The sequence below is a fragment of the Trachemys scripta genome, chromosome 2 (genome assembly GCF_013100865.1).
Source record: "Trachemys scripta elegans isolate TJP31775 chromosome 2, CAS_Tse_1.0, whole genome shotgun sequence".
Lineage (NCBI taxonomy): Eukaryota > Metazoa > Chordata > Testudines > Emydidae > Trachemys > Trachemys scripta.
Window position 1 is genome coordinate 115,561,132 of NC_048299.1, and position 18,222 is coordinate 115,579,353.

An 18,222-nucleotide genomic window follows, 5' to 3' on the forward strand; every position below is an offset into this window, starting at 1 on the left:
TGCATCATGTTATTCCTAGAAGTCATGGATGATGCAATCATAACTAAGCTTACATCACTCTGCTAAACAAATTGCCCTATATCAGCTCTAGAAATCATACGGTGTCGTGCTCTCTTATTTGTCAGTGTTTGATTTTGCAAAGGGACACATTTCTGTTTAGCCAAAGTGAGCAGAGATGCCTCATACTTGTGTGAACAGTGCAGATAACTTCTGCTATGTTTGTGGTGAAGTGACTTTTGCATCACAAAAGCGCAGTATAACCACTATGGCTAAGAAAGCCTATCACCTTTATTTTGGCTGCAAAATTGGAGATCAGGACAAGAGGTGGGCCCCACACATATGCTGCAACGCTTGTGCAACAAATCTTCGCCGGTGGTTGAACAGGAAATCTATGCCTTTTGCAGTGCCAATGATTTGGAGAGAGCCAACAGATCATACCAGCAATTGTTACTTCTGCATGGTGCCTCCAGTTGGGAAAGGTGTGTCAAAGAAGAAAAAGTGGACTGTGCATTATCCAAACATTCCATCAGCTATACGCCCAGTACTCCACGGAGAAGGACTGCCGGTTCCTGATGCACCAGAATCATTCTCACTTGAGTCAGACGAGGAAGAGGATGAAACTTCTGCTCCTGAACCATCAATGTCACAGGACCCACATTTTCTCCCATCCTCCCCCTCTGAACCACATCTCATAACACAAGGTGAACTGAATGACCTTGTCAGGGATTTGGAACTACCCAAGAGTAAGGCAGAGCTGTTGGGCTCCAGATTACAGCAGTGGAATCTCCTGGCAGGTGATGTTAGGGTTTCCATGTTCCGTGACCTTCAAAAGGATCTTGTCCCATTCTTCTTCACAGAAGGTGATCTTGTGGCCTGCAACAACATCGATGGTGTGATGGCAGCCCTCAACATCGTTCACGATCCAGATGAGTGGAGACTGTTCATTGATTCATCGAAGACGAGTCTTAAAGCTGTTTTACTGCACAATGGCAATGTTTTGCCATCAATTCGTTGGTCATGCAGTCCATATGAAGGAAACCTATGACAACATGAAACAACTTTTGAGGTGCATAAACTATGACCAACATCAGTGGCAGCTTTGTGGTGATTTGAAGGTTGTTGCTCTGCTGCTTGGTCTGCAGACTGGATACACAAAGTACTGCTGTTTTCTCTTCGAATGGGCTTAGTCGTGCAAGAGATTCCCACTACATCAAGAAAGATTGGCCACTCCGACAGTCATTGGAGTCTGGGAGGAAAAGTGTTCAGCATCCACCACTTGTTGAATCAAGGAAGATTTTGTTACCACCCTTACACATCAAGCTGGGTGTGATGAAGAACTTTGTCAAGGCCATTGACAAAACACAAGCAGCTTTCAAGTACCTCCGTGGAAAATTTCCAAGGTTAAGTGAAGCTAAGATAAAGGAAGGTGTCTTTGTTGGTCCTCAGATTCGTGAACTTCTTCGAGATGATGCATTTGACCATGCACTGCGTGGCAAGGAAAAGACGGCATGGAAAGCCTTCCAGTTAGTGGCAATAAATTTTCTTGGAAACAACAAGGCAGACAACTACAGGTTGTTGGTAGAAAACCTCCTCAAGGCATACAAAAGCCTTGGTTGCAATATGTCACTAAAGATACATTTTTTTTGCACTCTCATCTAGATTTTTTTTTTTTTTTTCCACCGAACTGCGGAGCAGTGAGCGACGAGTGATTTCACCAGGACATTGCAACAATGGAGAAACGCTATCAGGGCAAATGGAGCCCATCAATGCTTGCAGACTATTGCTGGAGAGTGACAAGAGATGCTCCATTTAATGAATACAAGAGACAAGCCAAGAAGCACCGAGTAGACACTGAATAGGACTAAACTATGTACATAACTATATTTTGCCTTTTGTTGCATAATAAATTTTATTTATATAACCCTTTTTGCTGATTTTTAAAGTGTTACATAAACGGGACAGGTGAAATATTATCATGTAAAGCAACCATAAACACATGAAAAGACCTAGGTTTACAATTTATGATTAAAACTCTACTATCTACACAATCTACATAGACATAAAATGTAAAAACTTAAATATCTTAAACAGTAGCTAATCAGTTGTTTTAATGGTCATATTTGAATTCAGCACATCAAAATACATAATAAATAGCACATTTTATCTCTGAAGCAGACGACTTCTCAAAAATTGTAGACCAGTGTTACAGCCAGAGCCATGTCTGTTTTGATCTCTGGATGAGCAATTCTCTGCATTGTGATCAAAAGCTCCTCTGGATTTTGAAGAACTGGTGGCTATGAATCCTTTCCAGCAGCTGTTCATTTCGGAATGGGTCTGTTTCTCTGGACAGAGTACTGATTGGCATGTTGTCAGTGCATGGGTATAGGTGCATAACATACAACCTGTTACTTGCTGTGATTACAACCAGCCACTTAAGGCTCTAGGTTATGAGGGTGGATCAGAAGGAAAAATCTTGTACAGGAAATGTGAACTCTTGTACACAAATGCTTTGTCTTTCCATAATGAGGATTTTGGTGGTTTGGAAGACAGGTTTTTCTAGGTTGCTTTGTAAGTTTCTGCTCCAGATTATCCTCTCTGAGAGGGTAACAGTCCCTTCTTGGATACCGCTGGTGTTTGTAGCCAACAATACATTGCTTTGCTGACTTCGACAGTGAGGGCTGAGGCCTCTTTTCAAGCTCAGCTACTAGTTTCTCTGATTCCCCCTCCCCCCCCCCAATAGCTCCTCACCTGCAAATTTGCACAAGATAGCCATTTTTCATCCTAAATGGATATTTGAGTATAACATGGCTTCCTTGCAACTGCCAAGTTGGAACCATTGCTTGTCACAAATCACATGTTGACCAAGACAGAACCCAAGATGTCCCAATCCAAGCAAGGATCATTCCTTTAGACAATGAGCCACTTATTTGCCGCACAGTAGGCTTTCCTTACTAAATATATGAAAAACCTTTGGTTTGAAAGGCTATTGCTGAGGCTTTGAAATTGCTGTGCTGTGTGCCACCACTACTGTTGTCTATGTGGTTTTTTGGAACAAAGTCCCCTTCAGGTGGTGTGATTATGTTTTTCAGTGGTACAGCTACTGCTGCACCTTTTAGATTCCCAAAATGTATGAAATTTCTTTGTTTATACACAAATATGTTAGCTTAACACAGAGGTCAGCAACCTTTCAGAAGTGGTGTGCCGAGTCTTCATTTATTCACTCTGATTTAAGGTTTCGCGTGCCAGTAATACATTTTAACGTTTTTAGACGGTCTCTTTCTATAATATATAACTAAACTATTGTTGTATGTAAAGTAAATAAGGTTTTAAAAATGTTTAAGAAGCTTCATTTAAAATTAATTTAAAATGCAGAGCCCCCCGGACCGGTGGTTAGGACCGAGGCAGTGTGAGTGCCACTGAAAATTAGCTCACATGCCGCCTTCGGCACACATGCCATAGGTTGCCTTCCCCTGTTTAACATTTGGTTTAAATCAGATGTCCCCATTTGGATCTTATGATGCCCTCAAAGGAGGCATCAATAGTAAACCATGTATCTAATAAAGCTTGAAGACATTTTATTAATATGAATGAGTTACTTGCAAGACACTGGTGTACTGTCCTGGAAAATTCAAGCAGGAATTTTTTTTTGTGATGCATGTGTGGTATTTCTTCTCCTGACTGTTTACAGGGGGAAGATAGTACAGTGTTCACTCTGGCCTGGGAACCACATAACAGAGGAGGGTACTGGTACACATACCTCAGTTGTGAAAATGTCTGGGGGACCTGAAAGGCTGTCTGCCTGCTCCCCCAGGGTGGCTAGCACCCCGGTAAGTGCTCTAGGAGCAACCTAGTACCACTCAGGGCTTTCCTCAGTCAGTCAGTCAGGATCAGCCGATCATGAGAAGGGAATTCTCACTTACCTCCCTGTAATCCCATGAAGGTGCAGCTTTGTGGCGAGTGAAATTAGCAAGTGCCTCTGGTCTGGGCACAGACTGCCTAGTGCTCCAAAGGCCTGTGTGTGGAGCCAGCCTTGGAGCAGGGGAGAGATGGAGAAAGGGAGGCCTCTGTCCCTGGCAGAGCGAGGGCTGGCAGATGATCACAAGGCACAAATCCCATTCCACTACTGCCTGACTCTTAGGCCTGGTCTATACTACCCGCCTGAATCGGCGGGTAGAAATCGACCTCTCGGGGATCGATTTATCGCGTCCCGTCGGGACGCGACAATCGATCCCCGAATCGGCGCTCTAACTCCACCAGCGGAGGTGGTAGTAAGCGCCGCCGACAAAAAGCGGCAGAAGTCGATTTTGCCGCCGTCCTCACAACGGGGTAAGTCGGCTGTAATACGTCGAATTCAGCTACGCTATTCACGTAGCTGAATTTGCGTATCTTAAATCGACTCCCCGCTGTAGTGTAGATGTACCCTTAGCCCTGTCTCTGGCAGAGTGAGGGTCCCTGGGCTGGGAGCCAGCCAAGCACAATTCCTGAGGCAAGGCTGCACAGGAGGGACAGGCTTCTTCACATGCCCAGACATGATGCAAGGGGATGGGGGGTGGTGAGCATGGTACAGAGCCTTGTAAGACAGCATTTGTGTAGGAGAAAAGCCCCAGCAAACACACTCTCAGTGGGAGAAGGTAAAGAAGAAGGGGTTAAATCCCTGATTATCACCCCACTTGCTTTTGCCTTTTGGGAAGCTCCAGGGTTTGCAGCACTTATCCTGAGTATAATGAAACTCCTCCAATTTGTAGTGGGAGGAAGGGGTGCTGGGTAGGAGCCCTGCTACTTTCCCCAAGGAGCAGAGGACCTTCTTCAGTATCTGGATCCTTTCAGGGTTTTTCTGCCTCCAGCCTAGCTCTTTTGTAGGACTTGCCCACTAAGCTGGCCAGATAGCTTTCTCCTTGTGCTTAGGTTCTCTTCCCAAAGCTCAGAAACCCCAAGTGGGCTTTTGTGCTTTGAGATCATGACCTCACAGGGCAGGGTGGGGACCTGACATGCCAGTCTGACTCCGAGCCCCTAGCCCTGGGAACAGATAGGGCATATTTCACCCTCTGCAGAGCCTGTAAGTGCTGCCTCGCATTAGATGTAATGCCACGTGTTTGCAGGACAGCTCAGCCATGCCCGAGTGGGGACAGAGGAGGCTGGCAGGAGGGCACTGCAGTGACACATCCAGGTGGTTGAAACCTAATCCGGGGGAGGAGGAAACCAAAGAGGAAGTTTGTAAGTCACCACTGCACAAAAATGAATAAAAATAAAAAGGTTTTAAAACAAAATAGGACAAACTGAACGATGAACTTGTTCCACCACCAGAAGCAGAATGCCTGGTGGCCTAAACTGAAGAGTGGAGCTTAGTCCTGGAGGCTCCAGCAACAATAATGGACCATCTCCAGATTCCACAGGCGGAGGGCATTAACCCATGAGTAATCAATTCTGAGACAAGCTATGCAACAAAAAAGAGTGATTTACCACAGAGATATCAATATTGTCAAAAAGTCTTTTCTGGTGATGAGCAAAAACAACAAACTCCCAAGTACCCAGTTCTGAAGTCCACACAAGCTGAGAGGGCTACCTTAAGTTGGGCTACAACTTAACACTGCACCTCTAGCAAGAGGAGGACCACGCGGAGTAAAACATGAGCAGCCTGTGCTCACTTGGAAAACTGCAGCAGTACCAGTAATCACCAAAAAAGTAGAGGACAAGAAGCCCTTTTGCCATCAAAATGTGTTGACCTGTATCTCCTCCCTCCTTCTGTGCCAAGAACCCTTCCCACTCTAGCATAGCCATCTACCTTGATTGTTCTCTGAGTGCTATCCTTGGAGAAACTAGCCAGACCCACTCACCCGTGAGATGCTACTACGTCGATGCATAGCAGTTCTCCCTCTGAACTGCACAACCATCATCCTGTTGCATAGTACACTGCTTTGTGGGTGCTCTTTAAGTGAGCCCTCTTGTCAGTGGTCCCAATTTATTGCCGTGGAGGGATGTAGATCATCCCTTTTCACCACCTTCGCAAGGGGGTTGCTGTTGATGCCCCCAATCTATTCCTAAAGTCAAACTGGGTAAAGCCTTGAAGGAGCACAGTCTGGCCTCTGCTCTATCAGTAGCGGCTGTATCTTTCTCTCCTCCCACCCTCCCTCTCACTCCAACCACTATAGAAGTTCCAGGTATGGGTCAATACAGTAACTCCTCATTTAACATTGTCCCACTTAACATTGTTTCAATGTTATGTCCCTGTTCAATTAGGGAAGATGCTCGTTTAAAGTTGTGCAATGCTCCCTTATAACGTCGTTTGGCTGTCTGCTTGTAAGATTCTATGGAAGAGCAGCTACTTTACAAGGGAGCATTGCACAAGTTCCGCTTCTCCGCCTCCTCCCCCTCCCTCCCAGTGCTTCCCCCACTGCCAGACAGCTGGCACTTAAGGACTTTCTGGGAGGGACGGGCAGGAGCGGGGAAGCGCCGTGTCTCCACTCCCCCCCCCCCCTCCCAAAATCCTAAATGCCGCTGAACAGCTGTTTGGTAGCATTTAGGACTTTGGGCGGGGGGGGGGGGGGAGGGATGTGGCGTGCTCCAGAAGGAGGTGGAGTGGGGGTGGGAAGAGGTGGGCCTGGAGTGGAGTGGGGACAGGAAGATGCGGGCCTGGAGCATTCCCGGCAAAATCCGAGCCTATTCTCCGGGGAAGCTGCTGCTGCTGCTGCAAAGGTGCTTCCTAGTGTCCTTTCCTGCAGCGGGCTGTGCCCGTGTGGGGTAAGCCAGGGGAACTTCCCAACCACAGTACAGTACAGTATACAGTATAATGCCTTTTGTCTGCCCTAAAAAAAATTCCTTGGAACCTAACCCCCCGCATTTACATTAAATCTTATGGGACAATTGGATTCGTTTAATATTGTTTCACTTAAAGTTGCATTTTTCAGGAACATAACTACAACGTTAAGTGAGGAGTTACTGTATAGCTATAAACTTCTCTCTTTCCTCCCATCCTCTCTCCTTACTTCACAGTCCACCAAAGGCAAATTTCAAAGATGGCCATCATCCCACTTCTCAAAATGTCACGCTGAAATTCTGAATAAAAGTACATTTCTGCACATTTTGCTTCCAACAAGACCACTGTGGGGGTAAGTATAATTTCTGGAGCATGAGAATGATGGAAACAAACTCTTAGAACTCTCTATGCAAACACTGTCACTTTTACACAGCTCTAGGTTAAACCTCCCTCCCTGTGCAGAAGATGTAAAGAAGCAAATGTAAGATAAAGCCAGTTTTTACCCTCTGACAAAATTGCTGATTGTGTCACTTACCCTAAATGAGAATTCAAGGTTTTCTCCTCCCCATACTTCCATTCCTGTGTCATAGGAGCCAAGATAGTCAAAATATTTCTTGCTGACAGCAAACAATCCACCAGCCATAGTTGGAGACCTATGCAAGAGAAAAATAATTCTGGATTGGGTGTGGGGAGGGAGGAGGAATCTACACATACATCTACTATTTTCTTAATTGTTTTCCAGTTACAAAGTAACAATACACAACACATCAGATAAGTATCCTAGTGATATAACACTTAAGCTTTATTTGCTAATAAAAATATTGTATTGGAAAAGAGTTTCTGAAATTCATTAAGAATGGACTTGCGAAAAAAAATTCTGGGGAAGTAAATATAATATTAAGATAAACCAAGGTATATTTTAGTGTCACCACAGGACCCAGTTGCCTTCAACAAAATAGGGGCTTAATCTTGCTCCCACTGAAGTCAATGAGAAAACTCTCAGACTTCAATGGATTAAGCCCCTAAAGTGGGTATAACCCTTTAAAGGATATGCCCTCAACTGTTTTTTTTTAATTTGTTGACATTGCCTAACTAATGTAATTGGAGAGGCCAAAAAGTGACATAAAATAACCATTTTGACAGATTCTGAGTCAAGAAGTCTGCCAGGGAAATCCAAGTCTGCCGTTTCCAGTGGGGCAATGCTGTCTACATAGAATTGAATTTATATGATTTTGTCTATAAATTATTTTCAGCTGTGGGAAGAGTTGGCCCTTTTAAAGCAGCAAATAAATATACTGCTGTCAGGACTATATTCTTCTTGCACATAACAAATGTAATTAGGTTGTGATCACTACACCTAGGCTACTACTAAATTTTTAGCTTAGTGATCAATTCACATTAGTAAGTCAAAATGAGGTCTAACAGGCAACCCATTTAAGCAGCACGTTCTCTGGCCTGTAGCTGCATGCGGTTCCAGTGGAGCAAGGTGAGGCAGAGAAGACAGAAGAACCTCCACCAGCAGCCAGCTCTCCTGCCTCACTCCAGCACTTGTCCCTCCCCACACAGAAGCCAGTTCCCCCACCCAACACTATTGCTCCCTCAGCTAACTATATACCCCATCCAAGATCCATAATCCCCAGTCTTGTATTATCTCTTAGCAGCAGCCCCACAAGCCCAAACATTTCCTACCCAGCACCCCAAAACTACCCATTTTTTACCACGATAAAAAATAATCCTACAAACTTTTGTGGCCAAAGGATCTTGTGACTTGGTGAGCTGTGGAATATGTATGTTTAAACTATTTTTTGGGATTGTGAACCAAAATATGTTGAGAAGTACTGCACTACTGTCTTAGTTTCCCCTTATTTATATTTCTTAAAAAATAATGCTCTCATCTCTCAGAGGAGATAAATTCATTAATGTTTGTGAGGCACTCAGATATTCTGGTGACAAGATCCCTAAAAAGCCTAGGAAGAAATGAATAATTCTGTATTTGATGAAGGCTTTGGAGGATAGGTTGTAAATAAAGGCAGGGGCCACTAATTAAATGATGAGGATACAAATACTGAAAAGCTGCCTTGTTCCTGGAGCACACTATCCACTGTTGAACTGGAGCAGCCTCTAAGGTGGAGGGCAGAAGCCACCCAGCAACACACAGGATGTTATACAACTGCAGGGATCAGTGGACATTTCGTACAATTACACTGGGCAAACCCTGCTCTTCCAAAAAATGCATCATGAGCTCAAATTGAAGATCTGTTTGTTGTGTGGTATGTTTGTTTAAAGTCTTATCATAGAATCATAGAATATCAGGGTTGGAAGGGACCGCAGGAGGTCATCTGGTCCAACCCCCTGCTCAAAGCAGGACCAATCCCCAGACAAATTTTTGCCCCAGATCCTTAAATGGCCCCCTCAACTCGCCACCCTGGGTTTAGCAGGCCAATGCACAAACCACTGAGCTATCCCTGAAACTTCCACACAGAATTCTATGGGCCAGATCCTCAGCTGGTGTAAAACAGTGTCGCTAACTATAGTTCATGGAGTTACACTAGTTTACACCAACTGAGGATCTGGTCCAATTTTAGCTTGAGAATAAAGGGAGAACCATCACCGTCTAGATTTGAACCTGTAGATACAGCCTGATCTTTCCACATGAGGTGACGTAGCTTTCCTCAAGAAAAGCCTTCTCTAGTAGCTCCATGTTTGGAGGCCTATGATAACCACATACAATTAATCATTTATTTCTGCCAACACTCCCCAGCTTTACTTAATAGATTATCATAACCTCTTCCTCTTACGTCTTCTGTGGCCTGTGATACATTTCATACAGTGTCATTACTCCTCACTGCTTTTGCTGTCTCCTCCTAAGGACAGTATCCTTCCATGTTAGCTTCTCATTCAGGACCCATTATTACAACCCTTATGCATACCTATGTGAGTATGTCCCATTTACTTAAATGAGACTACTTGATGGAGTAAGGACTCACTAATGAATAGGTTGCACTCATTAGCCTGTAGGCCCTGATTCTGCCACCCTCACTCATGCTGAGTCGTAGTTACTCTGAGTAAACCCACCGTTGTTTATAGGCAAGGCTTAAAAAAATGTATACAAAACCTACTAGCCCAAGGACCAAGACTACTTGTCAGGCCATAATACACTAGTGCCTTAAGCAGCATGCACTCTCCTGCTCTGTCTCCTCCAGAGCTGTGCCTCTGAAAACATAGAAGGACATCACGACATTGGTTTACACTCTTCATATTTGGGATTTTTTTTTTTGTTTAAATATCATCAAAAGCTGAGATTTTGAACAAACTGATGACACTCACCCAGGAAAAATTCCTACTCACTCTTGATGAATGGATTTTGCCCGCTCTCTTAATAGGACAACTAAGCTACTAATATATGAGTAAGGTTGCCTGTTTCAGTACTATCAATCTTATTATTAACTATTGCCTCTTGCCTGTTTGCCAAGCTTCTTATTTGTGTGCATAAATCACCACTTGCTATTCTCTCCAAGTCTCCTTTCCTTATCTTTTCCCAGTGTTCTTCTGTTATTCCATTAGATTTAGCAGTAAACTTCTTTTATATGGCAAGAAAGGCTTCCTGAGTAAATGCATTCATGACAATTTACATAGCAAAAGTAATGCAGATTTCTTTTTTAAAAGCAAAATTTTGCCAAAAGCATGGTGACTGGAACAACATTAAAAAAAGAAAAAGCAATTTTTTTAAAACTCTATATTTTCAGTTTCAGTGCTGAATGCTAAGAACTCAGTTATACACATTCTTTTATTTATCTTCAGCTGAAGTTAAAATTTGTAAATTTTATAAAATTTGACATTTAAAATGAAGATACAGCAAAGTAATACTCACCTGATTACATCAGTTTTGGACCGTCTTTGTTTTTGCTCCCTCTCTGGGATAACATGCCAAGTGAAGACCAGTCTCCAGTCAAACCCTCCAATCTGTGGCTCCCCAGCATTTCCCAAGTACTCGAACGTATTCCATTCAATCACATCGATCACAGGACACACAACTGCTGACTCATCTTCCCCAATTCTAAATTATTTTAGAAAGAAAAAAAAATATTTGTGTTGACACTAGCAGAAACTAGAAATGACAGGACTAAAGAAAGGGTTTATTAATACAAAAGTAAAGTTTTTACTCCCATTTTACATATATTGGGATACAAGTAACGAACAGTTACTTACAGTAGGTGTGGTTCTTCGAGATATTGTAGTCAGTGTGGATCCCACTGTAGGTGCACGTGTGCCTCATGCACACAAGACCAGAGTTTTTTTGCTAACAGTGTCCATCGGCGCTGCACTTGGGCCCTATGTCTCCTAGTGCTTCTATATATAGGGTCCTACCAAATTCACGGTCCATTATGGTAAATTTCATGGCCACAGGATTTGAAAACTGGAAAATTTCACAGTGTTGTAACTGTGGGGGTCCCGACCCAAGTGGGGATTGTGGGGGTCACAAACCTGTTGGAGGGGGCATGGGATTGCCACCCTCACTTCTGTGCTGCCTTCAGAGCTGGACTCTAAAGGCTGCAGCTGCAGAAGGTTCCCGGAGGTGGCTCTGAGCTCCACCCAAGAGTGGCTGTGCAGAGGATGGACAAGTCGTGTCCCTCCCCAGCCCAGCTGGAACTAGGGGCCCCCTGGCTGGGGCACTCCTAGCAGTAGGGGGAGATTGGACCCACTTCCACAAGCCTCCTCCAGCTGCAGGAACCTCTGGGGCTGCTGCCCAGTCCCAGACCGTCCTGAAATGGGGAAGGCACCCGGAGGTGGGTCTGAGCTCCCCCCACCCAAGAGTGGCTGTGCAAAGGATGGACAAGTCTTGTCCCTCACCAGCCAAGCTGGAGGTAGGAGCCCCCTGGCTGGAGTGCTCCTCGCAACAGCGGGGGAGAAGGGGGGAATCAGATTTAATCGGAAAGGGCTTATTTCGTGGCTGTGAAATTGGTAGGGCCCTATGTATGTTAGAGCATAAAAGGCAGAGTGGCTGCAACCCTCCCTCAGTTCCCTCACAATCCAAAGCCCATGTTGCCAAAAATTCCTAAAAGCAGGAATGGAGGGTGTGCTGTGTGACCCACACAGACTACAACATAACACAAAAAATAGTTACTGTAGGGTAACTGTTGCTTCCTTGAATACGTGTCAGTGTGGACAATCCCTCTGTAGGTGACAGACAAGCTGTATCCTCCCTGAATTGTGGAAGTGAGGCATTTCAGCTGTATCTGTCAACAAGCGACTGAAGCACTGCTCTCCTGAATTTGGCTTCCAACCTGGCTGCCATGTCAAGCGCAGAATGTCTAACAAAAGTTGCTTCACTTAGCTGCCTTGCAGATCTCAGAGACTGGCATAAAGGGCCAGCATTAGGGGTATAGCAAGCAGGCAATTGCCCAGGCCTGCACACCACAGGCGGCCCCGTGCAGCGGGGCTTGGGCTTCAGAAATGTTGCAGAAATCCCATGTATAAGCAGGTAAAGGAGGCGGGGGGAAGGGGGGGGAGAGGGGGAAGGGGAGCACTCCTTAGCTTTTGCCCTGGGCTCCAGCGAGTCTAACACTGTTCTTGCTGGCACATTCCTGAAGGAGAGTGCCTTGACATTCAGTGAGAGAGCCTGACCATTATAGCAGATTTTTATTCTCTGAGATGAGACGGTTTGGTCTTTCGACGTGTCCCATTTCCTCAGGCCACGGTTAAAGCTAAGGGGTGCATCACTGGAGCTGGGGTTGGTGCTGAAGGAGTTGCTGCATTGTAGGTTGCTGCTTCTCCCCAGGCCTTGACACCCTGCATGGCTTGGTGGATTCCTCTCTGGAGACTGAGCAGTGTTTGTCCTTATGGGAGGACACTGCACTCCTTCTTGAGCTTCTGCCTCCATGTTTGGAGTGGCCCTCTCAGTACCTGACTTCAGCTGCTGCTGAGACCTGCTGGATCTTTCCTCAGCACCATCTTCTCCATGCTAGTCTTAGGCGTCACCTGCTTGCTCAGTGTGGTGCTGGATCATGCTGGCTCGTCCACCAGCAGGATTCCAGAGCTCGTTTCCTTAGGGTCTGAGGAGACCTTCATGGACTGTTCCAGCAGATAGCAATTAAGCCTTGTGTTTCGTGACTTACGCATTCTAGCAGAGGAAGACAAGCACACCAAGCATCTTCTCTGAATGTGCAATTCCCCCAGGCAAAGAGAGACACCTACTGTGCCCATCCTTCAGAGGGATTAGTCCATTGCTGGATGCACAGGGTTGGAAGCCCGCAGGTTTTGAGTCTGCCACAAGAAGGAGCCCTGTACAAAGATGTGTGTATGGGAGGCAGAGTCTGAATAATAGACTTGAGTCCTAATGGGTTGCATCAGTTCATGGTGGTCAAATACAGTAGATCAGAAGTGGCTTCAAAAACTTTAGAAAGTTTTGAAGTTTAGCCTGAGTGAAGAACTAGCAGGCAGAACAGAGGAAGGATGAAGCCACCCAGCCCTTTATATGGACACATGCTCATATGGGAGTATGAAGACGCACAGGATGCATACGCAGCCCTGATGGACACTGCTATTCAAAACAGCTCTATTTTCATGTACATGATGAGGTGCATGTGCACTTACAGTGGGATCCACACATAACTTGAAGAAATATTGGACATTTTTCCATCCAATCATAGAAATATTTTGCTGTATATTACAAAAAAAGGTAACTGCCACACAGGTATAATTACAAAAGAAAGCAGATAAACAAACAAAAAAACCCTGCTTTTTCTGCAGATTAAGACTGAACCAGATCACCCAAAGTATATTCAGTACACAAGTAAGAAACAGTTAACTTATGTTCCATCCTCAACAAAAGGGATCCAGATTCTGAGATGACCTTATTAGGCTGATCTGTATAGAGTTGTATGGAAGGCAATTCACTACATTTTCAGTAAAGAAAATCAGACTATTCATCCAAAGTCCTTCCTAAGACTGCCATCTTCTGGCTTACCTAAACTACTTACAGACTGCCTCTTCATATGAAAGGTTGTTTCTTCAATCACTTGATATTAAAATCCTGATTCTTTTAATCACATTTCCTTGCTGTTTTCCATTTAATCTGGTACAATTAATCTAATATGTCTGGAATGTACCATACATGGTCCTGTCCCAGAGGTTAAATTTAAGGAAAACAAATCAGACAGGTTGTTTGTAATAGGTCAATTAAAAAAAAAAAATCAGTGAGTTTGGGGGAAGCTGTCAAACATGCCTAAGGAATTTAGGAGCATGTTTCCATTGAAAGTCAATGTGATGCATGCTCCTAAACCCCTTAGGGCAAGGCAGTTTTGGAAATCTCACTTGTGTTTTTTGTAAAGTTGTACTTTTTGGCCCCTTCTTCAAAGACCACTATACTCAATGGGAGTCTATTGATTTTAAATGGGTTTAAATCGTGTCCTTTAGCCTCAGCAAGAGCTGGTGCCTTTGGGAAGGATTGAATATAGTCTCCTATCTGCAATACAGTCTTTGTAAAGTCTATTGTAGGCTTTGTAAATATTTGCAAGTGTAGCTCTGGCATTAGAAGGGGTCTGGATGTGGCTTTGAGAGCAGAAAGAAGAAAAAAGATATGGCATTGTTTACAGAGCCTGAGAGAAGCTAAACTCTGCTGTGGGAATATCTATGGCTCCATTCAAACTAGGAAAAATATACAAGTGTATTTAGTAGATGTGTAGTATATGGATGCAGCTGAAATAGTATTACAAATGTTTTAATGTAATGTAGATGGGGTATTCCGTGATTTGTTGTGTTAAATGAAGGCTTGGATTCTGCATCATTCTGTGATGGAGGTGGCATATGTGTCAAATGACAACTGTAAATCAAAGCATCACTGAGTATACAGGATTCAAATTATAGGTGTGTGTACACACAACCTTAATTCTTTCCCTTTGAAAACTCTTCTGCATAGTGCCTGACCCAGCCCTCTTTATTCTATATGAATATGGAAAGAATAGATTGCTTGAAAACTAGGAAGGCAAGTTCTTCTTTGCCCTTATTTCAACTTACTTATGTGTATCTTGCACTGAAATAGCGAACCTCTGTCTAGAACTGAATATCTCTAGAACTGTTCCTTGATCCCTTACCAGGCTAACAATGTGGTCACCAACAGAGCTGTGCGAATAAATGGTTTTTTGGTTCACTGGCAGGTCCAAACAATTGGAAAAAAATCATTTCAGGTTGGACACTTATAGCCTTATCTATTCATAGCAAAGGGTTAGATTCACAAGGCAACTTCAAGCCAGTGGCATTCACAAAATGGAAGAGGAGAAATCACAGTGATGGTGCTCCCCCTTATACTTTATAGCCTAGTGGTTAGGGCACTCACCTGGGATGTGGGAAACCCAGGTTTGATTCCTTGATCTGGAGCAGGGACTTGAGCCCAGTCTGTTCTTCCTAGGTGAGTGCCCTAACCCTTGGTCTCTCGCAATGGTGGGCAACCTGCAGCCTGTCAGAGTAATCAATTGGCGGGCTGCCAGACAGTTTGTTTACATTTGCACGGTCGCCCACAGCTCCCAATGGCCGTGGTTTGCTGTTCCTGGCCAATGGGAGCTGCTGGAAGCGGCGCAGGTGGCAGGGTCATGCTGGCAGCCACTTCCTGCGGCTCCCATTGGCCAGGAACGGTGAACCGTGGCTACTGGGAGCTGCGGGCAGCCGTGCAAATGTAAACAAACTGTCTGGTGGCCCGCCAGGGGATTATCCTGATGGGCTGCAGGTTGCCCACCACTAGTCTATAGTGTGCAAGAGGCAACACCACTGCCAGCTCCTCCAATTTGTGAATGCAAGTGAAACTGTTCACTGTGAAAATATTAAAACTCACCATTTTGATATTTCTGAATTTTATCCCCTTTTTCCCCCAACAGAAATAAGCTGCCAAAACTGACACAAACTTACAATATATTTGGTCAACCCGAATATGCATTTTTCAGTGAAAAAAGTTGTGCCCAAAAAACGTTACCCAGTTCTAATCACAAACACCAAATTAGGTGAAAAGTTCGGGGTTCCATATAAAACACTGTCCCCTCTTCCTGGCAACAATCGTTCATTCCTTTAGGAAGAAGGAAATTGGATCTTCGAATCTCTAATTCCAGTACGCTATTAATCTGTTCTATAGAGAAACAAAATTTGCTGTTAAATAAACTGAATATTTACCATTCTGTTGCACTTCAAATAGCAAATACTTGCATTCTCTCAGAAATCACATTGTGGTAACTATTGGTTAACGATGATATTTTCATTACCTCTACAAACACAGGAATTTAACAAGTTTATGATAAAAAAAACAGCACATTTGGTATAACTTTACCTTTCCAGTAGTGGTTCAAGCCACCCTTCATGACACTCACAGTGGCAATCAAGAAATGTCAAAACATCCCCTTTCGCAAGAGAAGCTCCCAGAAGTCGAGCTCGAACCAGTCCTTCTCTTTTATTTGCACGAATAAGACGTACCTTGCGTAAACCAGCCACGTAGTTTTCCAAAGGTTTCTTTAAATGGTCTATTACAAAGAAGTTGAACAGATCACTTTAAAATTATTGTACATAGTAAATTATAAAAAAATAGTATTTAAAGCACTGTTGTAATACACTGATAACAGTGCTGTGTGATCTGGCCTGTATCCCTTCTCCCAATCCTGCAATGTCCCCTATACCTGGACAGGGCAAGAGAACCGGCAATATAAAACTAGGGTGGACAAAAATCATGATATCTTGTTAAAAATAGATTTTATTTAAATCAATTTTTAAAATTTAAAATCAGACTTTTATTTACGTGTTGCTAGTTCTTAGCTTTCTTCTTTTCTTACAGCCTTTAATTGCTAAGTGGATGATTTATATTTGTTTCTTTAAATTAGTTTTCTAATTGTTAGTAGCATTTCCAATTTTACATTTTTTTTTTTTACTAAGAAGTTTCACACTTAAAATGGTCATTTATGCTATAAAAAATAAGTTATGGGCCCAATACTGTAACATTCTTATTGTGAGAACACCACAAACTCAAATACAAAATTGATAAACAAATAGCCCATATTACATTTGCAACCAACACCTTCCAATATATTGAACTTCCACCAGTCAAGAAAACTGAAATGCTTTGCCCATGCTGTTCTCCTCCATTAACGTTTGCAGTCTGAAGTCAATAGGATGTGTACTCTTAAATCACACAGTGCTTTTGAAAATACCACATTTTAGGAGCCTAATCCTATTTTGAACATTTTGGCCTGTGTGTACAAAAAAAATTCACAATAACTTTGTTCATGTATTGAAAGTTTAAACAGCTTTTCTTTATTAACTCTGAAACAATTTTGTTTTGAAGTGACAAATATTTTATGCCACTAATAGTAAAGTTTTTTTAATAAAAATATAATGTAGATCCTGATGCTGCAAAGTTATGCACTTGCTTAACTTAAGGACAAGCTGCCCCACTGAAATCAAGAGGAAATACTCACATGAGTACCTACTGAAGGGTTTGGAGAGTGAGGACCTTAATTTTCAATATTTTTGGTTTAGATCAAGCCTCAACTTGACCTAAATCAATAATTTAAAACCAACCAAACAAAACCACCAAATGATTTAAATTATTATTTTAAATGGTTCCATCTTGTATTAAAGCAGCTGTACCAATTTTACACCAGTCAAAGATTTCTCTATGTCTGGGGAAAGGCTCAGCTGCAAGTTTGAGGGAGCTAGTTGCACTGCTCCCATGGCGCAAAGGGGACTTAGGCTACATCTACACTACGGGGCGTAGCTGAATTAGACGTATCGCAGCCGACTTACCCCGCTGTAGGGACGGCTGCAAAATCGACCTCTGTGGCTTCCCATCGACGGCGCTTACTCCCACCTCCGCTGGTGGAGTAAGAGCGTCAATTCGGGGATCGATTGTCGCGTCCTGACGGGACGCAATAAATCGATCCCCGAGAGGTCGATTTCTACCTGCCGATTCAGGCGGGTAGTGTAGACCCAGCCTTAGACAGGACCAAAGATCCTGACCCTGTATTTCCAATTGAAAGATATGTGTGTGTGTGTAGTTGGTATAAAATATTTTTTGAAAAATGCATTCTTTTCAAGTGTGGTTCTGCTCTGAAGAGTGACTATTTAAAAAAGGTACCTAACATATCTACTGCAGGCGAGACTGAGTTCTTCAGGTCAAGGACAACGTCTTTGTATGGAGTATACATCATGCCTAGCACAATAGGGCCCCAATACTTTGGAGGACTTCCAGACACTATTGTAAAGAAATGCTCAGAGAATGTACATCTCATTTGCACCTAAAAGTTTATGATGAGGGAATTCTGAGACAATGTAAATTCATTTTAAGTAGCATCATACGAGCAAGGAGAAAACATTTATTTGGATAGGCAAAAAAGGATATTACTATAGAAAAAAAGGAGGTGTGCCCCTGTAGACGTGCCCTTCGTTGTTCGCGGTACAAATTCGCTGGAGACAACTCTTTCACACACCAGTGC

General features: G+C 43.5%; 1 protein-coding gene across 1 annotated transcript in view; it reads right to left on the bottom strand.

The window, feature by feature from the left end:
* Positions 1-18,222, bottom strand: part of GALNT12 (polypeptide N-acetylgalactosaminyltransferase 12) — an 89,376-nt gene that overhangs the window by 43,655 nt on the left and 27,499 nt on the right. The window contains exons 3-5 of the mRNA XM_034761464.1: positions 16,068-16,257; positions 10,626-10,811; positions 7,290-7,407 (exon numbers count right to left, since the gene is read on the bottom strand). Coding sequence (XP_034617355.1) covers positions 7,290-7,407; positions 10,626-10,811; positions 16,068-16,257 — 494 coding nt within the window. The remainder of the gene's footprint in view (positions 1-7,289; positions 7,408-10,625; positions 10,812-16,067; positions 16,258-18,222) is intronic.